The 23520-nt window shown below is 32.0% G+C and overlaps 6 protein-coding genes across 6 annotated transcripts; 4 read left to right on the top strand and 2 right to left on the bottom strand.

Moving 5' to 3' along the window:
• Positions 1-2633: 2633 nt before the first annotated feature.
• Positions 2634-3716, top strand: LOC106368094. Its single transcript, XM_013807981.3, has one exon. The coding sequence runs from the start codon at positions 2919-2921 to the stop codon at positions 3531-3533; it is 615 nt and encodes a 204-aa protein (XP_013663435.2). The 5' UTR covers positions 2634-2918; the 3' UTR covers positions 3534-3716.
• LOC106368093 lies at positions 3663-5451 on the bottom strand. Its single transcript, XM_013807980.3, has 4 exons — positions 4931-5451; positions 4638-4773; positions 4397-4457; positions 3663-4025 (listed from the first exon to the last, which is right to left on the bottom strand). Exons 1-4 carry the CDS (start codon positions 5367-5369, stop codon positions 3882-3884), a joined length of 780 nt encoding a protein of 259 aa, XP_013663434.2. The 5' UTR covers positions 5370-5451; the 3' UTR covers positions 3663-3881.
• A 2639-nt stretch (positions 5452-8090) lies between these two features.
• Positions 8091-9177, top strand: LOC106368095 (copper transport protein CCH). Its single transcript, XM_013807982.3, has 3 exons — positions 8091-8311; positions 8609-8684; positions 8800-9177. Exons 1-3 carry the CDS (start codon positions 8303-8305, stop codon positions 9033-9035), a joined length of 321 nt encoding a protein of 106 aa, XP_013663436.1. The 5' UTR covers positions 8091-8302; the 3' UTR covers positions 9036-9177.
• Positions 9178-10721: 1544 nt separating this feature from the next.
• LOC106368096 (BTB/POZ domain-containing protein At3g56230) lies at positions 10722-12345 on the top strand. Its single transcript, XM_013807984.3, has 3 exons — positions 10722-11065; positions 11168-11350; positions 11671-12345. Exons 1-3 carry the CDS (start codon positions 10853-10855, stop codon positions 12124-12126), a joined length of 852 nt encoding a protein of 283 aa, XP_013663438.2. The 5' UTR covers positions 10722-10852; the 3' UTR covers positions 12127-12345.
• A 327-nt stretch (positions 12346-12672) lies between these two features.
• LOC106368097 (transcription factor bHLH61-like) lies at positions 12673-14167 on the bottom strand. The gene is made up of 4 exons (XM_022691159.2): positions 13980-14167; positions 13304-13426; positions 13042-13215; positions 12673-12924 (listed from the first exon to the last, which is right to left on the bottom strand). Exons 1-4 carry the CDS (start codon positions 14058-14060, stop codon positions 12829-12831), a joined length of 474 nt encoding a protein of 157 aa, XP_022546880.2. The 5' UTR covers positions 14061-14167; the 3' UTR covers positions 12673-12828.
• Positions 14168-21805: 7638 nt separating this feature from the next.
• On the top strand, positions 21806-23513 carry LOC106364948. Its single transcript, XM_013804425.3, has 6 exons — positions 21806-21965; positions 22093-22156; positions 22689-22796; positions 22881-22979; positions 23063-23188; positions 23277-23513. The coding sequence occupies exons 1-6, from the start codon at positions 21936-21938 to the stop codon at positions 23414-23416; spliced, it is 567 nt and encodes a 188-aa protein (XP_013659879.2). The 5' UTR covers positions 21806-21935; the 3' UTR covers positions 23417-23513.
• Positions 23514-23520: the final 7 nt, after the last annotated feature.

Here is a 23520-nt window from a genome sequence, read left to right as displayed (position 1 = left end):
ATTACGACAAACAAGGTTTTTAAACTTCGTTAGGTGTTAAGTCTTCATGTCTATAGGCTATAGCTTTAAACGTGGAGATTAGCTAGTCTAATCATTATTTCCTTAATAACAAGAACACCAGAAATAACGTCAAATGAGGGAAGAATATATATAAGGTAACATTTAATACTAAATACTAGGATAAGACCCGCGCCTTGCGCGGGATTAAGTTATTATTTTTATCATATTTTGGAAAATGAAACAATAGTTTGGCTTCATTTGGATTAATCCGGATATCGGATTGGTTTCGGTTCGGTTCGGTTTTTTTCGGTATTTGGTTAGTAAAATATAACTAATATTCTAAATCCATATTTACTTTGACTTTAGTTTTTCACATACTTTTGAAAGATTTCAACCGGACGACTAAATTGATCAGCCAATCTTGTTGCTTTAAATCATTAGTGTTTATATATATATATATATATTATTTAGTTTGAATATTCATTAAATAAAAATTCATATGCGTTATATTTTATGATCATTTGTAACTTATTATAACAAAAAAATAATCTATTGATCACAAAATTTTCAGAGTGGGAATATTCAAATTTCTAATAATATATAGACGTTTTGAAAAATTCAAATATAACATATAAGAAAAAATATAAATGTTTTTATTATATATTTAATGTGATTTTTTAATATCTTTCAATAATATAAAATTAAAAGAAAAGAACTAAGATACCAAAATTGTTATCAAATATTTATTATTCATAATAATTAATTTTCATATATACGTTAATCATATTAGGTAATTTCGTAGCTTCTAATTAAGGAAAGTGCAAAAAAAATTTGGTAGATTATTTATCAATTCGATAGTTAGTTTAATAAAAAATATAATGTAAGTCAAGATGGACCAACCTATTTTTCTAAGAATAGTATATTTTATATAGTCATTTATTAAATGAGAATTTATAATCATACAGTTCTATGATCATTCATATCATTTTATAACTGAATATTTAAATCATCGATAACAAAATTTTCAATGTGAAATCTTTAATAAGTTTATAATTTATAAATGTTTTTGAAAATTCATTGAAAGTTTTAATATTAAAATATTTATGTAATCTTATGGTATATATTATAATCTATATATATATATATAATATATATGTTTTATTATTAAATGATATTTTTTACTCATATGGTTTTAAAATAATGTGTATCTTCTTATAATATTAAATAAAAATTCATCTTAATACAATTTTATGATCATTTGTAACTTATTATGACAAAAAAATAATCTATTGATCACAAAATTTTCAGAGTGGGGATCTTCAAATTTCTAATAATTTATAGACGTTTTGAAAAATTCAAAATATAACATATAAAAAAAATTATAAATGTTTTTATTATATATTTAATGTGATTTTTAAATATATTTTAATAATATAAAATTAAAAAAAGAACTAAGATACAAAAATTGTTATCAAATATTTATTATTCATTATAATTAATTTTCACATATACGTTAATCATATTAGGTAATTTCGTAGCTTTTATTTAAGGAAAGTGCAAAACATTTTTTGGTACGTTATTTATCAATTCGATAGTTAGTTTAATAAAAAGTGTAATATAAGTTAAGATGGACCAACCTATTTTTCTAGGAATAGTATATTTTATATAATTATTTATTAAATAAGAATTTATAATCATACGGTTCTATGATCGTTCATATCGTTTTATAACAAAATATTTAAATCATCGATAACAAAATTTTCAATCTGAAATTTTTAATAAGTTTATAATTTATAAATGTTCTTGAAAATTCATTGAAAGTTTTAATATTAAAATATTTATGTAATCTTATGGTATATAGTGTTTAATATATATATATATATATATATATATATATTATTTATTTTATTATTAAATGATATTTTTTACTCATATGGTTTTAAAATCATGTGTATCTTCTTATAATAAAAATGTTAAACCATTGATCATTAATTTTTAACATAATAATTTTAATAGTTTTAGTCATTTATTGTTGTTTTTAAAAATTCAAAATATAACATATACGAAAAAATCTAAATTTTATTTTTATAGCTAATTTGATTGTTTAATTTATTTTAATAATATAAAATTAAACAAAAAATGATAGAGGAGATATACATTGTTATCAAATCTTTATTATTAAACTCATTAATTGTCATATATATATTAGTCATTTATGGTAATTCCGTAGGTTTTCTTTAAGGAAATAAAATATCATATCATATCATTATATCATATAGTTTGACCAACTTATGTATCTAACAACATATAAAAATCGAATGTGGACCTACTTATTTTTCAATTGAATGTAATTAACTACCTAATTGAGTGCCACCTATGCATTGGGGCCTCTTTTAATTAATACAAAATTGAGGTTACATCTTTTCAAATGTTCCTCAATTAATATATAAGGGATTAAAACTCTAAGCAATGCATATAGCTTTGAAACTTATAACTAACCATTACCAATAATGTGATCTCCACGTCTCTCCCATAGTTAATGGGGAAGCATTAAGTAATGCATACACGTCCAACAGTATGATAGCCACCTTTCATTTATTATCTAACCATTTCTTTCCCTATGTGTTATTTCGAGATATCGTTTCTTATACATGTAATATGCTCATCCATATGAATTCTTCCCTATAGAAAAATCCAAAATAATTTAATAGCAACAAAATCAAACCATGATAAATATCCACACTTACAACCATGCAAAGAAGACTATTCTACAAGGTGCTCCTCTCCCTTTACTTTTGTGTTAGTGTGACAACCTTTGAATCTGGCACTTCTTGTTTCCATTATCGTACTTAAACTCCGACAAGAACCCGACTCAAAGACATAAGAGATCACAACACAAACAGAGAGTTTGTTTAAAGATGTCGGAAAGAGTGAGAGATGACATGGAGTACTCTGCAGTCTATGAGGATCAAGAAGATGAAGAAGATAGAGCCTCCTACTATGGCGGGGCCTCTATACCATTCACGTGGGAGTCAAGGCCAGGCACACCAAAACACAATCACTTTCCCGATTGCTCTTTTTCTCAGCCTCTCACGCCGCCTCCGTCGTATTACTCATCCGAGATTTTGTCGACGCCAAAGAGACAGACGTCACAGACCAAGGTGAGAACAAAACTAACTAGAATCCTGTCGATGTCTCTGTTTCATGATCTCAGGAAGAGCAGCAACAGTAGCAAGAAGACGACCAACTATGTCTCTTCAGGGCCATCGTATTCGTGGTCGTCTACGTCTACATCTTCTTCATCTTCCCTTTCCTCCTCGCCGCCACATTCTTGGAGAAAACCACTCAGTCACGGTAACAAATCACAGGTTATGTTCGCTAGCCACAAACAGCACGAGCTTGCGTCGTCGCCGACCTCGACTCTGTGTTACTCCAATGGTGGAAGAAAAGGGTTTACTTCTTCAATGGGGAGTATGAAGAGAGCTCTGTTCTCTGGTCCTAGACATGGATCCGGCGACGTGAACAAAGCTTGAGTATGTGAATCTGTTGTGTTCTTGATTACGTCCTATGAACTGCTTTGCCTCTTTGAACAGAAAAAGTGTTATAATGCTTTGATGTATGAATGTATTATGATGTATATATATATATATCTATAAAGCTTGTGTTGTAAAGTGTAAACTGGCATTTTTCATTGCATAACCAATAAAGTTCTCCCAGTACAACCAAGTCAAAGATTATAAACTGATATTGGCATGTCATCTGTATTAAGAGATAGATCAGTGATACTTTCATGTGAGAAGAAGCCTTAGCTATACAGTGATATGAACGAACGAACGAACGTGTTAAGGTGTGTCATGGATATCCTTAAGATAGTTTATCACTTAGTCTAAGTCGCTATCAGATACCTCTTCTTCTGCAAGCTCAAATGCATCGATCTCTGCAAAGTAAGCTCTCTGCTTCTCGATGTAATCCTGAGAAACTCCGTTAGCCAAATCATCTTCCTCATGCTTTGTTGTTCGCTGCCTCTGTAAGGTAACCATAGATGCAGAAATTAGAAACTGGAGAACACTTAGAAGGCCCCTCAAAGGGATACAAGCTATATCTCATTAAACAGAGTAACCTAATGAGAATATACTAAGTCCACTTTTTAAATAAAGAGAAGAATATAAACGCAATAGAAATACTAGACATCCATCTTCCAACTATGTGTAACCCCGGTTATAGGAATGATTACATAACAATGTTGAAACATAAGATGCAGTAATATACATTTTGCTCGAGGCAAAACAAAACGATAGACAAAACAATTACTATTTTTTCCACACAGAGAGAGATGTGAGCAACACAGAAACTATAACACTTGTGATAAGTTTAGCTAGAGCTTTCCTTAACTCACCTTTATGGGAGCCAGTTTCGAGGGCTTGACTGTGTTTTCATTTGCTTGACGTCTTTTCTTCCTGTGAATACACATTTCAAAAAGACTCACTTAAACAACAACATCTCAGATTTTAACAGGCCACACAATGCTAAACAAGTTTGATGGGTTCAACACTAACTAGAGAGCATATACTATGTTCTACCCTGATTCTACATACCATTAGTCATACAATCATATATACACTGAAAGAGTTTCATACCCAGCAGGGCTTGATATCAAGTCAAGACGAAGATTAGCAGCCACTGCGTGGTTACTCCTTTTTCTCCCAGAAGAAGCCTTCCTTCTAGACGTGTAAACAGAGTAAGGCTCAGCAACCTCCTTCTCACCACCAACGCCTAAAGCATAAGCAACCTCTTAAACATCATCTTAATATAATAAAGACACAGAACAAATTCAAATTCAATTGAAAACCCTAACAAATTTTCAAATCCACTGCAATTAGATCGTAATCGATACGCTACACTACAACCCATAGCAGGTGAAACAACTCACCCTCGCCGGAGCGCGAGTTTTGGCGACGAAGAGGCGCAGACGCCGGAAACCCCAGATCGGTACACACACGGCGAGTCACGGGCCTTCCGCGCGTGGGAGCAGCCTCTGTTTTCTCAACATCTTTGGGTTTCGAAGGACGAGAAGGCGTAGTCGCCGGAAAAATCAGATCGGCGGATACACGGCGAGTCACGGCCCTTAAGCTCGTGGAAGCGGTTTCGGGACCATCTTTTGAGCTATCGACGTCGTCGTTGTTGTTTCTCTCCTTGAGGGAGGTTTGATCGACTAACCTCTTGAGAGAACAAGTGAGGCTCGGGTTCGCGAATTTGACGACGGAGGAGGAAGAAGATGACTGTTGCTTGGTGGTTTGGGAGACGGTGTTGGTGCAGTCTCCGAGGGGTTTGCGATGTAGTCTTCGTGCGATTGGGCGGTGAGGTTCCATGTTTCTCCGGTGAGTCGGAATCTGAGGGTTTTGGGGGAGGAGATTGGCGGGAAGGTAATTTTGGGAAGGAGAAGAGTTCTGAGGAAGTCTTGTTGAGAGCTGTGGAGGAAAGGAGTTCAATGGGCCCGATTTGGTAAATTATTAGTGGGCCTAGTTCATTAAAAATCAAAAGTCGATACATATTGTTATGTATACCCTGTTCACAACTACTCTACACGTTAGTCAGGCGCTTGGACTAGGCCTAGCGCCCAATAGAAAACAGAAGAGTATACAGAGATTAATCGCCGACTTGTTTTTAGGTTATTATAATACTATGTATGTAAACACACAAAAATTTCTGCCTCCTCTCTAACTTCGGGTTTGACTCCCCATTTAACTCAATCTTAATTTTTTTCGATTTTTTTAAATGAATGGCATTTAGATAAATAACTCATCGTTTTCTCCAGAATTTTTTAAGGGCTTCACGATTTCTGTAAGAACTTTTTGCGGTCGCCATAGATTTTTTTGATTAATCTTTAAATCCTTTGGGGTTTAACTGTAGTTTGCATTATAAGCTTGTAGATCTACCACATATAAACCAATTTTGACTTCAGATTAACAAAAAAATTAAACTTTCTGTACCACACCGCTTAATCCTCCGCATACAACCAAATCGCCAGGAGACCGCCGACCGTTTAATCGCCGGAAAGTCGCCCGCGGCGGCCGCATTTTAGAACATTGAAATACCATGTCTATCCCAAAAAGGGTGTTTTTCAGTTACATTAATAATTTGATATTGTAGAAAACATTTTTTCTGATATTAAGTGATGTATTAATTAAACATCTTAACATTTATGAGGGGTTAGTGGGAGTAATTTTTGACAACAATAACTAAACTATGATAAGAAACTTCCCGGCTCGGAAAACCAAACAGGTGGGTATAATCAACATAAAGCACAGCTAAAGAATCAAGATACAATTGATTATAAGAATCAAGATATAGTAGTGTAATGATTTTAAGAATTTAGAGTAGTAGTTTAATGATTTTAAGAATTTAGAAGTTGTATGCAATATTTTTTGTAAAAATATTTTGAATAAATTTTTCTAGAATTCAAGTTCCAATAATATTAGATTTGACAGAACTATAAAATCATTAAGAACCAATTTTTTAGATAACAAAAATTTTTGTAAATGATTAAACAATTATAAAACCAAGAACGCTAGATTTTAGTAAAAATGTTAGAATCCATTAGTCAATATCACTAGAATTTAAGAATTTTAACAATTATTAGAAATTCACATCTCACTAACATCCCTTAGGACGAAAATAATAATTATTATGAACTATTTTACAACAGTTAATTAGTTTTATATGTACCATCATTAATGGTAGATAGTTTTATTTATATCATACTTATGAAATATGGAATCAGAATAAGTGCTTCATTATTTACCATGTTGGAAATATGGATATTATTATATGAATATCAATATATTTAGCAATCAGCCAGTCCAAATTAAGTGTAGAAAAATAAAGTTTTGTTCAACTATTGATCAAAAACCTTCCACTAAAATATTGAATCATTAATGGTAAGAAACACATATGGATATCTTACCGATATAATAAAATACTTTTAGTCTAGTTAAACAATTAAATTTGAAATTATAAAAAGTGTCTAAACCAATGTAATAAAAGTATGTGTTATAAGAGTTTCTCAACTTTATTTTATGGTCTATCATTTGAAAAACTCAATTTCTTCTCTCTATTCATTACTTTCCATTATTTTAGTTTTGAGAAATTCGATTTGATACCTCTATTGAAAATGTTATAATTACAATGGTTGAGACTTATTTTTTGGATCCATATTCGGTCTGAAATCCACTCCGAAAATAGGAGAATGTCCGGATCCGGATAATAAAATCTCGGATCCGTCAAAACTGGATCCAAATATCTTGATTTAAGTCTGAATATCCGAACCCAAACCCGTATTTTTAAAATATATTAATTTTAATTTTATTAATAGTTATATTTTATATGAATATTTATACATAAAACTAGTCTTATAATATTATATTGTAATTTTATATTATTATATACATATATAAAATATTATATAAATATTAATTTATGCATTATTTTAGAATTTTAATATAATTATTTTTTAAAAAATTATCTTAATGACTTTACGGATCGAATCGGATATGAATATAGTATAATATCTAGACGAATATCCAAAATCCGGATATCTAAAAACCATAGATCCGGATCCGTCCCATCTTTACTATCTACTATTTAGAATTGCAAATTAACATATAAGAGAATAATCACTATTTTTAATAGTGACAGTAAGAGTGAACATAATCGACAAAGAAAAAAAGAGTCTAAAATGCAAACTTATAATATATTGTTTCTCGTGTGCTTTATCTACTCAATAATTCAATAGAACAGTTTAGTCTGTCGCATCAACCAATACTATTCAAAACCGACATATAGTTGTGACTTGAGAGCAAACCAACGTAGAATGTAATTTCTTTTTTAGTAACTTAGAATGTGAACTTCTGAAGGAACCCATATAAAGATGTAAAGGTAAGTACTTGGTACTACAAAAAAATGTGTAGTACAAGAAGACCTCACAACAGTCTTTCATTCCTTTGTACTTTGTACGATTCATTAGTGGATTTTAAAGTTGGTATGCCTTTTTCCACAACTGGTATAACTAACCTTCCTAACACTTTTTATTCTATTGGAATATGGTACGCGCATTCATTCTAATAATGAGTTCGTTTCCTTCACGCTAACTCCCACACTGAGGAATCTTTGCTTTTTGCGTTGCTATAAATTATCAAGAACACAACATCTCTTCTCATTCAACAAATTACAAAGATCTTATATATTATCTAATTCGGATCATCCATCTCAAAAGCTTCTCGTTTCGTTTCATCTAATTGTAGCCATGTCTCAGGTAATTATGTTTTTTTCTTATGTTACTTTGATCTCTTCGTCTCTTATCTTTTTCTTTTTCATCTTTTGGGGTTTACATCTGTTTTTTTTATACGCCTGGTTCTTCTTGGCTATAGATAGATAAATTAATGTTTTGAAGAGCCAATGACCACTAAAAAAACATGCATGCCATGTTCGTTTCCAAAAGATGCTAAAAATTGTTTAGGACTAATTGTTGATGTAGATATAAAATTACCTGTTTATATATATATGGATTTTGGTTCTAACCTTTTCGAATTAAAATGCCTAATAAATACAGACCGTTGTCCTCAAAGTTGGTATGTCATGCCAAGGCTGCGTTGGAGCCGTCAACAGAGTCTTGGGGAAAATGGAAGGTAATGTAATCGTCTAATAATCTTTTTTGTTATTTTCTTAGATACTTTCTATTAGTCATTTTTATTTTTATGCCTTGTAATTCGCTGACTAAAGGGTTAATGAAAACAATCTCAGGGGTTGAGTCATTTGACATTGATATAAAAGAGCAAAAAGTGACAGTGAAAGGTAATGTTGAACCTGAAGCAGTTTTTCAAACAGTTTCAAAGACTGGAAAAAAGACTTCTTACTGGCCTGTGGAAGCTGAGGCTGAGCCAAAATCTGTGGCCGAGCCTAAGGCTGAGGTTGAGACTAAGACTGAGGTTAAGGTTGATGCAAAGGCTGATGCTGAACCAAAACTCGCAGAAGCTTAGACTAAGCCATCGCAAGTTTAAATACTAAAGATGACAATGAGGCTTTTTATCCGTGTTTGCAATGCTTCTTTTATCGTTGGCCTATGTATTGTAAGAACAAAGAGATTTATGGTTTCTCTATATACCTAATACTTTTCAACTATTGAAAACAAGATGTTGGAAACCCATGTTCTTCCAACTTCTTTTTTTATAAGTTTTTAACTGATAAAATACTACGGGAATTAATATTAACTTAACCGTTCATGCACCTTTCTTTAAAAAAATGGACCATACTCGAGACAATTGTAAGATGATCCGGCCTTAAGAATTTCGATCGTGGCCTATGAATGACTATATGTTTAAACTGAAACGATTATAAGACAAGGTTAAAGGTTGGGTTTTATTGTACCAGTCCAAATTCAGTTACACTATGGTTGTTTTCTAGACGTGGCTTTAAAGTTACATAAAATTGTGCTAAGACTAGCAAAGTCTTGAGGACTGCACTTTGGATGTTGGTACATTGGCAGTGGGTTGTTTTGTGGCTACAGTTCTGCTCAATGTTTACAGCTCAGATGCTTTCCACCGTCTAGCTTCAGGTTACAGGGTTCACCTAGCCCAAAGTTTACTTTCAGTGTCATGTTACAGGGTTCACCTAGCCCAGAACCAGTCTCAAGTGCAAGGAAAAGCCAAGGAAGCAAACAAAGTAACTTCTCTCCATCAAGATTGGGTCAGAAAAGCACCAAGTAGCCATCTCGACAGCAGTTTCGTATCATGTATGACTGAAGCGGCCTGGAACAAAGACAAGTTAACAACAGGATTGGGATGGGTCTTCTTGGGTCCAGGTCCGGAGACTCCAAACGATGGATCTTTGGTTGAAAGCTTCATCAGCTCACACTTTATTGTAGAGGCCATCACGATTCGATTGGTACTTTGCATGGCGCTAATTTTGAAGTTCTCCACACTCAAGGTTCTCTCCGACAATTTAACGCTCATTCGAGCTATCTCCGGCAATCTTCAGTCAAAAGAAATCATTGGAATTGTGAAAGACATCCAATCGATCTCCTCTGAGTTTGCAACAATTTATTTTCTGCACTTCTCTAGTTTAACTAAAAAGGCTCTTCAGCTTTTTTTATTTTGTAATGGACTTCATGAATTGAATTCTTTGGAGCTCAACTCAAATTAGTTTTTCTCTAATGAAATATTTCAGTGACAAAAAAAAAAAGACTAGGAAAGCACACTTCAATATTCATCCTTAGTAAATTTTATGAGTTAATTAATATTTTACGAAAAATTAAATTAATATTGAGCTATATCTATGAATGGATGGAAGAACGTGCTTTCACTACACATATTTGCTGTTGAATGGTTGGAAAGTCCTTTTCCTTTTCCCAACTTTTCAGTCTTTTAGCTTTTGAAGCTATCATTTCTCAAACCGCCACATTCTTATCTCCTTTCTAATTAATTGTTCATTAATCAACGTATCATCGTTCATGTACATACGAAGCATATCCATGATAATTAATTCATATATATTAATTTCAACGAAGGTTCCATGTTCCAACTAGACAACTCCCCCTCAACAAAAGATTCCTTCATGACTTAATCATTTCATTTATTTGTTAAATTATGCTCAACAACTCTTTACGGAAACAATCATGTTTCGAGTTGATTATCAATGAAATATATATATAAAAAAATGTTTTCAAGAACGTAGCCATCTCTAACCAACTCTTGAACAATATTTTAACAACTTGAATTCAAAGCAAGAAACTGCTCGTCCATTATCTTCCTCTGTTGATTTTCTTCACATTCTCAAGTTTTCTCCCAAAAACCACAAAATGGATTGCTCAATATGCACCACAATGCCATCTATTCTACGACCGCCGAGGAACACGATATGCGGATCATGCTACGAAGGGGCTCGAACCACTATCGCGCTGCTCAAGAAGCTTGAGGGCGCGAACGAAGATCAAGATCATGACAAATCAACCGATAAGTCCACCGTCAACAATTGCTCCTCTCTTTCTTCTTCTCCTTTGTTTTCTCGCGAGGTACGCTTCATATAGTTATTCTAACGTATGTTTTTAACAAGCTATCAAAGTTTATATACATCAAAATACATCAATTTGTCCGTTTCATATGTTATATTCCAGCCGCAACCATTACAAAAGGTGATCAAATGGATAAAAAACATGAAAGAAACAGAAGAGGAACAGAAGAAGAGAATAGTCTTCTTGAGCAGCTTTGTTTCGGGATTCAAAGAACAACTTCATACTGATATTCTTCTAAAACCTGGCGATGATGGACCTCATATTCCTGCACATAGAGCTTTGTTGGTAAATTCAATGTTCTCTAGCTATGTTTCTTATATATGTATGGCATGCACTAGTTTTATTTTTGTTTGGGATTTTGTGGTTTTTCTGCATTTATAGGGTATATTAATGTGTTCTCCATTCGCATCAAACCGTAGTTTATATTGCTTTGATAAAACTTATTTGCGTTTTATATGGTTGTTTTCTTTAAAATAAATGAAATAAATTTATTATTTATTAAAAAAGAAAAAGGGATATAAATATGTAAACACAAATAATGCAACTGTATAAGTTTGTTTTTCAATCATGACTTACATCTATATCAAAAAAATTGTGTGCTATAGGCTTCAAAATCCGAGATCTTCAAGAATATTTTAGATTCAGACGATTGCAAAACCGCTCCAGAATACGCCATAACTCTGCAAGAACTAAACTCAGAGGAACTTCAAGCTCTCTTGGAGTTTTTATACACCGGCACATTGGCTTCAGATAAGTTGGAGAAGCATGTGTATGCCTTGTTTGTTGCAGCCGATAAGTACATGATTCATTACTTGCAAGAGTTCTGCGAGCAATATATGCTTAGTTCCTTGGAAATATCTAGCGCTCTTGATGTTCTTGACGTCTCGGATCTTGCTTCGAGCAAGACGTTAAAGGAAGCTGCTCTAGGTTTTGTGGTGCGAAACATGGACGACATTGTTTTCTCAGATAACTACGAAGCTTTTTCTCAGAAAAACCAGCATTTATGCGTTCAAATTACTAGGGCGTTCTTGATGGAAATGAGAAGCAGGAGACGTGATTAAATTAGTGAGAGATGAAAAAGTGTAATAAGCTTTTGTATGTTTTGTTGTTTACAGATGTTCTTAATCCTCCAAGCTAGCTCCATAGCAAATTAAATGACTTCACTACTCGCCCTTGACCCTTGTACACATTCACGTTCATATTACAACTTTTTTTTTCTCTTTTGAATGATGCCAAAAGAAGCAATATTAAAATAAGCATCGAGATAATTTAGTAATCAATATGTGCTTTTCTGTATAAACTGAATTCATGTGTACTCATACTTAATTTGTTTATCCCAGTCATATATCGTTCATGTACCGTTAGATTTATGTAGTCCATTGTCACTATATTACCCCATTCGAATCGCTAATTCGTCCGTTGCGGTACTAAACTTAAATAATTCTTTTTACAAAAAAAAGATTGTTAATAATGAGTAAATGGATATATTAGTGATTCGAATGGACGACAAAAAAGGAAGTTCATTATTTACAATTATTTTTGAAGAAAAGACAGAAAAGTGTCCTTCTGAATTCTGAATGTTTATTTTGATGAAATTACTAACTTGATCCCAAAGAAATTTACTTGACATTTATTAAGTAGATAAGAGACATATAATTGACTTTTCCTTGATCATATGTCTAACTAAAGAACCCTTTTTAGGTCAAACAAATTTATACATATATATATATAGAGAGAGAGAATCATGAATACTTGATCCATCTTTACCCTTTTGGATCCTGGCTATCACTCCAGGTACTGACTGCTACTGCAACTGCCTGTTTCACTGCTTCACCATCCATGCTTTCACAATCATCATTCTGGGATTAATTCAAATTACATAGAAATTATTATCCATAAATCATTAGTGATAAAATATAATGAATATATAATGTACTAGCTAGTATTTAATGAGGACGAGGGATTAGTGTGTATACATTTGATATTCCAATGGCATGCAAGCTAAATGAGTCCTTACATGAAACCCTAGCTTCAACAACCTCAAGACCAAGATCTTCAAAGACTTCAAGAACACAAACCAACATGCCTGGCTCATTCTTACTTGACATTACCTTTATCATGAATCCCTTCTCTAGGGTTTCCACTGTAACCTATCATCAGTACAAAACTCCAAAATCAACTGACGCTTCTTAACGTTAATGCGTCAAAGACTCAAAGGGTACGTATATGTTTATATACCATAGGGTCGGTAGGATCACAGAAATATTGCTCAGACGTGGTCTCATTGTTGATTTTTTCTACTTTATGCTTAAGCTTTTTGATATATTTTGATGCATCCTCTATGATCGATGTTTCGCTCTCCTGAAAAATGTGCGATAAGTATATATGGTTGGTTGAGTTTAGATTCTCCAAGTACATTAGTCCATGAAAATTCTAATTTCAATTATCATATTGGGATCTTTTATGTATCTTGTTATAATATATATATTCATTATGGTTGGGAAGGAATCCAGCATAAACTGAAGAGACTGAAAGAAAAAAAATATTAAATAACACATCACTAACCGGATTAGTTTTTTTTTGGGCAACTATAAACTGAAGAGACTCAAAGAAAAAAATATTAAATAACATATCACTAACCGAATTAGTTAAAATATAGATTTAATCGGTGTACGAAACAAACAAAAAAAGCTTATGTTATACACTGAAAAGGAGTAGAGTTTGATCGCTGATGAAAGAAACAGAGATAGAGATCACGGATAAATTGGTATATGTCTGAATATAATCAATGGAACTTTTATGATTTATGGTGCATATATAAATAGTACGACTGAATTGGTTTATGAATAAAGAAGAGATCGAATCATATCACAATATAAACAAAGTTAAGAAGAGAGTGGTGGAATCTAATTACAGCATGTGAGTTAGTGATTGAGCGAAGCAATTGAAACTTCTCACGCAGAGAGGAATCTCTCTTGTATTCCTTCGAAACCATATTCTTCAATGCTTGCTTCTTCCCCTCTTCGGTTTCTTTTCTATATATAGAGAGAGTTATGTAGAGGAATTAGAGATCTGATTTTCTTAAGTGTTTATAGAATCCTCTCGCCTCTCACATGTCTACTTTATAGTCTGATGATCTCTTCATCGCTACAAAATGTGATACATACGGACAAAAATCCTTTTGGTATCTCGTGAATTACTTGATTGCCTCTATGTCTAGTTACACGATTTTCCATATTATATTATTATTTTATATATACAGAACTTTGTCTTTGATCAATATATATACAGTACTTACGTTAGAAAACTTAGAACGCATGAGGGTAATTTTTGGTGTTATGAACTTGTACATGCGCATCTAGAAACAATCACTGATAAACTTTGAACTAACTTGAAGCGATTAAAAAGTAGAGATAGGATTACACTCAGTCAACATGACCTTCTTTACAAGAAGAGAAAACCATCTCCCATACATAAAATTTAAATGGCCCATAAATATTAATATTGTTGATTTAGAAAGCATATCCAATGCTAGTGTGTGTGTATATATATATATTAAGAACTATTATTGTTATTGAAGGAAAAATATGTTAACTATATATGCAATTTAAGGAATTTGTTTTTACATTTTATATGCCTTCAAATAGTAACTAGCTAAGAAATATATTTATAAGTATGCGATTCTATTTTATTTTATCTATTATATCGTATTTTATTTTCGTTGTTTCTAACATAAAATAAAATAAGTTCTCAATGTTTTTTTTGTAAGTGGTGATAAGCTAGTGGAAACCATTACCTATGTCATTCCGCTGTGGCATATATACACTTGAATTTCATAAATACACAAAGATACAGCCATCACGTTTAAGACATAACTTCCAATCATGAACCGCAAAACTTCCCGGTAAAAGATTATCTGATTGGGATAGGGATCTCTTCTTCTTCATTTCTCAAGGCTGGTAAGGAATCAAGAAAAGTGGTTCAATTGTATATGTGCTACAAGGGTCCAATTCTAGTGAGCACTAATTATGCTTATGATTTACATTCATCGTCCATGTCTCGTTTTAATTTATCTTGACCACCTCTCGTTAAAGTCATATACATTTGTGCGTGAGTGACTCTTGAGTATGTAAGGTTTCCAGAAATGTGGAGAAGGCAAAATAGAAACGAAGAAGTGAACCATAATGGGGGAAGGAATAAAGCTTTAAATATATATATACAGAATACTGAAATATATGATAGCATCGAAAGAAGTGAAAGGTGAGGATAAAAGCAAACAGAAGAATGTTAGTTGCGATTTTGGAATGCCTCCAAACACTCCTCACGGGCATCTTTATGAGTTCCCTCATCACTCTTCACTATCCACCATCTAATTAGTGGTTATATATAATAATTATACACGTATTATTACGTATATGAACCTTACATATGTGCATCAGTGCATGCATCGATAAAACATACATCCAATTCTTAACGAGCACCCAATTTTTGATGGATGATGTAGTAGTCGTAGAAAAGATGATCAACAGTAGTCTTGAAATTTTTTAGGTCTTAGAGATCTGTAGCTGTGATACGATAAAATATAATGTAAAGTGTGTATTTATTCATCAAACCAATGGTGGTATTTATACGAAGAGTATCGCATATGCTAACTAAGAATAAGAATACATATAGATTAGTCTAAATCCCTAAAGTATAGGAATACATAATTATTATTATCCCATTAAAATACTACCAAGACCATGTAGTTACGATGCAATCATTTCTTTGCCACACTGATTAAATTCAAGCACAATTAGTAAAAAGATACTGAATATTACAATTTAGATAGGAAAAAACTTCTTTACGTTAGGAACGCATCAAATATTTATCATATAAGTACACAAAGTTTTCTTGATTACTTCACATACCACTTTATAAACATTCAACTGTACATGAGGCATATTCGTATGCATGTAAGCGCGTAGATATCATAAGAAATGTGATCTCGAATATATGAAATTTTCTATTTATTCATCCACAAGGACATAAAAATATCCATCAATTCACATGTCACATGTGTACCGATTAATCATATCATCACAAAATAACAAACACTCTACACAATGGACAAGCCCTTTCTTATCATATAGCCTCATCGATATCCTACTATTTCTCATATTCTTCTAGTTTTACAGTCTGTTTTCTACTCTTTAATTATTTTTAATTAGATATAGATAGTTAGGATTTTAATTGCTCGTATTTAGCAAAGAAATGGCACTCACGTGACTTTCACTTCGGGAAGTACATTCGTATTCACATGCATAATTTGACAATACATTTTTTAAAGAAAAAAAAACATATTAATCTTTAAAGCTGAGGAAATAAATGGCTTTCGTTGCCCATGGCGTACGTATAGTAGAGAGAAAGGGACGTGAACGAAAGAGTTTGGACATCAAAAGTTCATATGCAAAAGAGACTCTGTCTCTTCCGATACATTCTACGAGAATATAAGAACGAAATTAAATCATCCCGTGAAAATAGTTGAATGATAACACATTAAAAGAAAATGCGCTGCACTGCCAGTCAAATCGTTTACTAAATAATTTCCACACATATATATATATGTGCAGGGGCGGATCCAGCCTTTTGTTTAGCATGGGGCAGGCACTGTAACAAATATTTTGATTGAGGACAGCTAAATAAATTATCTATTAGTTACTAAAGGAAAAATCAAAAACAGTATGGGGCACATGCCACACCTAGTTACTACCTGCGTCCGCCCCTGTATATGTGTGTGTGTGTAGTAAGAAACACAAATATGACACGTGAGGTTGATACAAATGTGGACTTTGGTGTACTGTAGAGACTAGAGAGACATAAAGAGAGGAGTGGCCGAGAAGACAAAATTGATCACGGTATTGTCACAAATCCTTTTTTGGTTGAAGTATGTCAACTGGTTTTTAAAGTTACGTTGAATAAAACTCAGTTCTTGAAAGTTGAAACCACACATTTTTATATAATTAAATAAACACTGATATTATTCAGAATTATAACTAGAGTATAGGTTGCAACGAGTGAATATGGTTCTGGTTTGCTAGTTTCATTTCATATATACATTTGTATTCAAGTTGTTATAATCATTTCACACAACAAAAAGGTGGCTTAGAAATAACGTAATAATTTAACTACTATGGGTAAGGGACTAATAATAAACTAAGTTTCCTTTTTTCTTATTTGATTAGTATATATAGTATAAATATATAAACAATTATATACGTCATTTCTTCATCTTTTCTCCCTGTATTATCCGTAATAAAAACAAAATATAAAAATGTAAGAGGGTCTCGTGTTTGTGACAGCTATATTTCTTTTGTCTGCTCTCTATATGTATTGTTTATCTTTTCCGAATCAAATATTATTCCATATGACACCTAAATGCATATATTTATTAGTTTAGCGATTTTAAAACAAACTGAAAAATCCAACATTCTTGCATAGGCACTAGACTTACACCACGTCCACGTGAGAAGAGATCATTAGACGACTTCCATTGTTCTAAGGAATACGGTTCGTGTTATACTTATTTAAATTTGGTAATTAATAATTTTCCATTATCTCATATTCTATGATCCGTGGTATTAAAAACCCTAGCCGTCCCGCATTGGTGGTTTGCATAGCACTGCGATAGAATTTCTCTTCTATTTTTTTCTTATTATTTGTTTGATATTATTATGTTTTCTCGACAGTTTTTGAAGACATTTTTGTTTCTTTTTTTCTTTTCAATTTTTGTAATTTGAGATACATTCGTTTTGCTTTAATCTTCTTTGTAATGGTTGTTGTAAGTTTTTTGATAAGTTAGATTTTTTTATTGAAGTGATCTTTTTCGAAACACATTTAACTAAAACGATATTTTTTTTGAATTAACCACAGTGTCCCGTAACGGAAGCCAACCGACTAATTTGTGCGTTCCTACGATGTTGACATTTGTAAATCCTTTGCCTCTTGGTGACCAACAGGCGGATTCACCGCATTAGAGTTATCTTTCAAGTACTATTAGCCCAACCCCGTTGATCGGTAAACTTTTGTTTTGTATGCAATGAACGTGACTGAAGTCAGTTGTGATGCGGGAAATAACTTCAATGTTGTCATAAAATGTTGACAAGATTATGATATCAATGTATTGGCAAAAACCCACATTAATTTCAGTTTTGGATTTACCACTGTTTTTTTTCTGAAGTTGCATTTGTCATATCATATTTCTAATTATTTAGATGTATTTCTTAAAATCTTGTTTTAAACTTTTTGATGCTTGTATTCTATTAACTTCTTTGTTGTTGTCTTTGATGAATTTTATTAAATAAAAAAGTTTCAGACGGGAAAAATTTTCTTGTCCCGTTTTGATACAATTTAATTGTAATGATCTATTATACATACGTAACGGAGTGATTCAACTTTTCATTTGAATTATGATACGAAATGCTTCTATCATTTACGGCTTTAATCCACAAATATTTCCTGGTATATATATATGCTGCATTGTCCATGTCTCTCTGTCTCTCTCTCTATCTCTCGTGACATATGGATGTTAGAAGACAACTCATTAGTTATAAACTCCAAGATGTGAATTTGCATGGACCGTAATTGAAACTTTAGAAAGAACCGAAAGGACAAAACTAAACATTGAAAACATATATTAACAAGAGTGCACAAAACAATACCCATTCCAATCTGCCCCACTCTCCTCTCCTAAGTGCCAAAAAATTATCTTAGAGAGTTAGGTCACGGGGGCGGCTTTTCTCTACAAATCAAACATCACTCGTTGTTTTTTCTTTCAAATAATTTTATTCTCTATCTTTCACATAGCATATATATATTATACAATAGAAGAAAATATATTATTAGCTTTTCTAGTATTTTGGGTTTACACAATATAGTGTTTTATACATTTTAGACAGTAAATTTGTCTTTATCAAAGAAAAAAATGAATCCTTCAAAAATATCTCCTATCCGAGAGAAATACTTGGAGGAGTCAGAGTTGAACTGAGTTAAAACTTAGAAAACAACCCCTTTTTTAGCAACCTTAGAAAACAACCATATAAACAACTTTATAAAAATTTAAGACATCAAAATTTTATAGTATAGTCTCTATCTTATTAAAACTCAAGTATAAATTAGGTTTGTTTGGAAACATAGATAGCAATTTTTTATAAAAAGTTTGTTTGAAAACATAGATTACAGTTTAAAAAAAAGTTTGTTTGGAAACATGGACTGCAGTTTAAAAAAAAGAGGTTTGTTTGGAAACATAGATATCAGTATATTTAAAAAAATGAATGGGCTTGTATTTTTAAGAAAAATTAGAAGTTTATTATATTATGATAAACTATCTATCTGGTATTTAATCAGGTTCGGTTCATGTCTGTTTGGGTTTCAGGTTTACGGAGTCAAAAATTTCAGCTCCATTTGAATATTTCTAAACTTCAGTTTGGGTTCGCTCGGATTTTTGCGGGGTTCAGTTCAAGTTTGACTAACCCATTTAAATTACTTTTAAATTTTAAAATTCATTATATACTTTAAATTTCTCAAAAACTATAAACAAAATAATATATTACATATAAATTTGAATAACATATGTCAGAATACATAAACTTAACATAACAATTAGAACAGTTCAAATATTTGGATAGATAATCAATAATTATTTTAAATATTTTTGGTGTTTTAAGAATATTTTTACTATTTTAGATTTTTACTTTTGACTATTTGTATATATTTTCAAGTATTTAAACCAGCTTAAAAGTATTATATATATAAACATTAAATCTAAAAATAATTAATTTATAAGTATATAAATATATTTCGGATACATTCGAGTATCCGAAATACTTCGGCTCGGATCGGATTCGGTTTCGATTCTTCAAAAATCAAAATTTTGAATAATTCGGATATTTAATCAATTTTGGTTTGGATTTGATACTACTCTTTCGGATTGGGATCGGTTCGGTTCTTCAGATCGGGTATTTTACCCATACCTAAAATTATTGACATGAAAAACAAATAAAAATATATTTTTGAAAAAATACATCTGCGCGGACGTGCAGGTCAAAATCTAGTAGTTTATTAAGAAGTTTTATTTACATTTTAGTCGGTTAATTACATAATGACCCAGCTTGGAAGGAGCGATCATTATTGAAGAGTATGAAAATTTGCATGTCGCTCAGCGAATATAGCATGTTCAAAAAGGAAAAACAACACTTGTTTACAAAAAAAGCTAGGTGATAATCTACGCTCTGCGCGAAGTAAATAGATTTAAAGATATTATCAATTTGAATTTGTGCATGTATATATAATGTGACTGGTTTTAAAGTTATTAATTTTTAATCTATAGATATTAGAAATTTTAAAGTTATATGCACAAATATTAGATCTAATGATATATATCAAACGAAATTGTACATGTATATATAATGTAAGTTTATTTGTTTTTTTTAAGTGCTTGTGTAATTTGTTAGGTGTAAATTAGATATATTTTATGAAAAATATATAATAGTATGCAAAAAATTATATTAATTTATTATGAATTTTTTAAAAAAACATAGGAAATATAATTACAGATTTCATAATAAAAATTATCATTATAATATCAAAAGAAACATAAGTAATAGAAAAATAAAATACGAAAGAAACAAATTATAAAGAAACAAAGAAAAAAACTGATAAAACTAAAATAATATGAAAAGGATCTTCAAAACTCTTGGTTTTTAATCCTGTAGAGAGAAATAATAAAGAATTAGTTTACCAAACAAAACATACTTACTTACCAAATTCACTAAACGAAATGATTTTCTTCTTTCTGAAAGCATTAATTTCTGGATCATTGGGTTCAATATTCACTATCACTCTCTAAATTGTCTTGAAAGGTTTCAAATTGGAAACGAAGTTAAAGCCAGCCATGAGTTTGCTTGCGATAATGTTTTCATAATTAATTTCGAGAAGAAGGGTGTGGTGATTTGATGCATTGTAGACAACATATATTTATAAATTGACATTTAATTTGTTGCAACTTTTTTTTGACATAATTTGTTGCAACTTAAATTGTGTTTATATATATATATACAAAATGTCTAACTATATATAAATGCTATATGATGAATACTTGTAAAAACCAAAACATTATTTTTGTCTCAATCTATTTAACTATAAGAATATAGTTACATAACTTGATCAACGTCTTCATAAATTAGGTTATGTAGAAAAAACTCACAAAACGTAAGGACCATCAAGTATAAGGGTTTATGAAATCTTTCGTGTAGGAGGGAAGTATATGAATCCTTCAACCTTGTTAATATAAAATACCGCAAGGAAACTAATAATAATTACGAAAATATATCATGATTCATGAGTCAATATTTTTGATGAATATATGAAACTAATAATGACTGCGCATTAAATGTTGACGTGTTTTTTTGTTTTGTTAGTCAAAGCTTATAGTATATTATGTCAAGTTATAATCTAATGATTAATGACAATTTTTGTAATTAGTCTAGTTAACAAAGGGTATTTGAATATAAAGTGTGAGAGAATTTGTGGTATTGCCACATAGGAAATGACAATTTTGATAATAATACATGAGCTTAAATGTTAAGTTATATTAATTAAATACAATGCTTAATGGAATAAAAAAACAGACTACCGGCCCATACAAAGTTTCAAATTGAAAAATACAGAGGCCCATTAAAAACTCTATTTCGAATTTGTTATAATTTACATCAAAGCTACCTGAGATTTAAGTTTCTTACAATCTAGGACCAAAGAACCTCAACACACACAGGTGGAGTGGTCGAAGAAGAAGACGAGAGAGAGACGAAAATCACACAAGCTCTGATAAGTCATGCGAATCTTTGCTGCTCGCCTCGCTAACGTAATTTCCCAAGACTCTTCATCTTTTCAAAGTTCCCTGTACCTTTTTGTTGTTTTCCATATCAATGGGCTTAACGGGTCGTTCGTCACAACCGATTCGTCTGAAATCTGAATTTTAAAATTTGCAGCATTTTCGCAGAGGGAGAAATGGGTATCCTCGATCTCGAGACTTCTCCTCGTTGACCAAGAAAGGTGCCTCCTTTTGATCTCCTCTTGTCTTATTTTTCAATTTCCTCTAATAATCTCCCTAGAGAGATCGTCTTGTGGGGTTAAGATAAGAGTTGGAATCCATTTGATTTGATAATCTGATGAGTGGGTTCAGTAGTAGTAACAGTAGTAAAAAGATTTGATTTTCAATCCGGATAATCACATTTTCTTGTAATTTTACTCCAAAGTGGTTACTTTGTTTGATCAGTTAGGTACTTTAGTATCTCTCCTTTTAGTTACGGTGATGAAAATAACAATTGACTTGATAATTGATGAGCTTTGGGTTCAGTAGTAGTAGTAGTAACTAGTAATCAAGTCCATTGTCACTTTCACAGTAGTGGAGAGTCTCAGTTTCAGTCGGAATAATCACATTTTACTTGTAATTTTACTCCAAAGTTGTCACTTCAGTTGGTAGATTTGTAGTCTACTCTTAGTTACAGTGGAGAAAATAAGAGACATAAGAGTAGAGGAGGGACTTAGATTTGGGGGTTTGCTGATGTTTGCTTCCGTTTTCTAGAGGACCTTACATTGGAGGAAGAAGCTGAGAGGAAGATAGGCTGGATGCTGAAGCTTTTCTTTGCTGGGACAGCAACCTATGTTGGATACCAGTTCTTCCCTTATATGGGTATGTGCGCATCTCTATGATTCAGAAATCAGCTTGTGTGCTTTACTGATGAGGTTTTTTACTTGTCACTTGCTGGGGTTTTAGGTGATACTTTGATTCAGCAGTCAGTCTCGCTTTTACATGTGAAGGATCCCTTGTTTAAGAGGATAGGAGCTTCTAGGCTTTCCCGTTTCGCCATTGATGGTAAAGCCTTGACGGTTTTAACTGATCTGGTTTTGTTTCTAACTGATGTGTTGTAATCATTTTGGTTTTTGGTTCTATAAAAGATGAGAGGAGGATGAAGGTTGTAGAGTTGGGTGGGGCTCAAGAGCTTCTTCATATGCTGGGCGCTGCTAAAGATGACAAGACAAGGAAAGAAGCTCTAAAAGCTCTTGCTGCTCTCTCTAAATCAGGCAAGTCTTGTGTTAACACATTCTTTTGTGATTCGTCTGCTTAAGGCCAAATGCATCAGGATTTTTAACTCTTTTCTTTTTGCTGCAGATGAAGCTGCCAACTTCCTGGGATCTAAAGGAGCACTCTCTATCGTCAAATCCACTCCTGATTCGGCGGAAGATTCAGACATTTCAACTTACAAGTCTAACATACTCAAGAAGCTAGATGATAAAGACCTTTCTCTCTGATTACAATGTTTTTTTTGTTCAATTGAATAATGGTGTACTCTATAAAAAACAAGATAAGGAATAAGTTTTAAAGAATTTGAAACAGTTTTGGTTTCTCTGATTCA

Source organism: Brassica napus, chromosome A9 (assembly GCF_020379485.1).
Source record: "Brassica napus cultivar Da-Ae chromosome A9, Da-Ae, whole genome shotgun sequence".
In the NCBI taxonomy this organism is placed as follows: Eukaryota; Viridiplantae; Streptophyta; class Magnoliopsida; order Brassicales; family Brassicaceae; genus Brassica; species Brassica napus.
Note: the sequence above shows the minus strand (reverse complement) of the source record. Positions and strands in the feature narration are given on the sequence as shown.

Bases quoted from the DNA above. Each gene is read 5' to 3' on its own strand.
- LOC106368095 (XM_013807982.3), top strand. The intron at 8,685-8,799 runs GTAATGTAATCG...AAACAATCTCAG, and splicing joins AGTCTTGGGGAAAATGGAAG to GGGTTGAGTCATTTGACATT.
- LOC106368093 (XM_013807980.3), bottom strand. From the start codon at position 5,369: ATGGAACCTCACCGCCCAATCGCACGAAGACTACATCGCAAACCCCTC. The intron at 4,458-4,637 runs GTATGAAACTCT...GTGTATTCACAG, and splicing joins TTGATATCAAGCCCTGCTGG to GAAGAAAAGACGTCAAGCAA. The intron at 4,026-4,396 runs GTGAGTTAAGGA...GTTACCTTACAG, and splicing joins CGAAACTGGCTCCCATAAAG to AGGCAGCGAACAACAAAGCA.
- LOC106368094 (XM_013807981.3), top strand. From the start codon at position 2,919: ATGTCGGAAAGAGTGAGAGATGACATGGAGTACTCTGCAGTCTATGAG.
- LOC106368096 (XM_013807984.3), top strand. From the start codon at position 10,853: ATGGATTGCTCAATATGCACCACAATGCCATCTATTCTACGACCGCCG. The intron at 11,066-11,167 runs GTACGCTTCATA...GTTATATTCCAG, and splicing joins CTCCTTTGTTTTCTCGCGAG to CCGCAACCATTACAAAAGGT. The intron at 11,351-11,670 runs GTAAATTCAATG...TGTGTGCTATAG, and splicing joins CTGCACATAGAGCTTTGTTG to GCTTCAAAATCCGAGATCTT.
- LOC106364948 (XM_013804425.3), top strand. From the start codon at position 21,936: ATGCGAATCTTTGCTGCTCGCCTCGCTAAC. The intron at 22,157-22,688 runs GTGCCTCCTTTT...TCCGTTTTCTAG, and splicing joins CTCCTCGTTGACCAAGAAAG to AGGACCTTACATTGGAGGAA. The intron at 22,797-22,880 runs GTATGTGCGCAT...CTGGGGTTTTAG, and splicing joins CCAGTTCTTCCCTTATATGG to GTGATACTTTGATTCAGCAG.
- LOC106368097 (XM_022691159.2), bottom strand. From the start codon at position 14,060: ATGGTTTCGAAGGAATACAAGAGAGATTCCTCTCTGCGTGAGAAGTTT. The intron at 13,427-13,979 runs GTAATTAGATTC...CACATTTTTCAG, and splicing joins CAATCACTAACTCACATGCT to GAGAGCGAAACATCGATCAT. The intron at 12,925-13,041 runs GTATACACACTA...AATTAATCCCAG, and splicing joins ATGCCATTGGAATATCAAAT to AATGATGATTGTGAAAGCAT.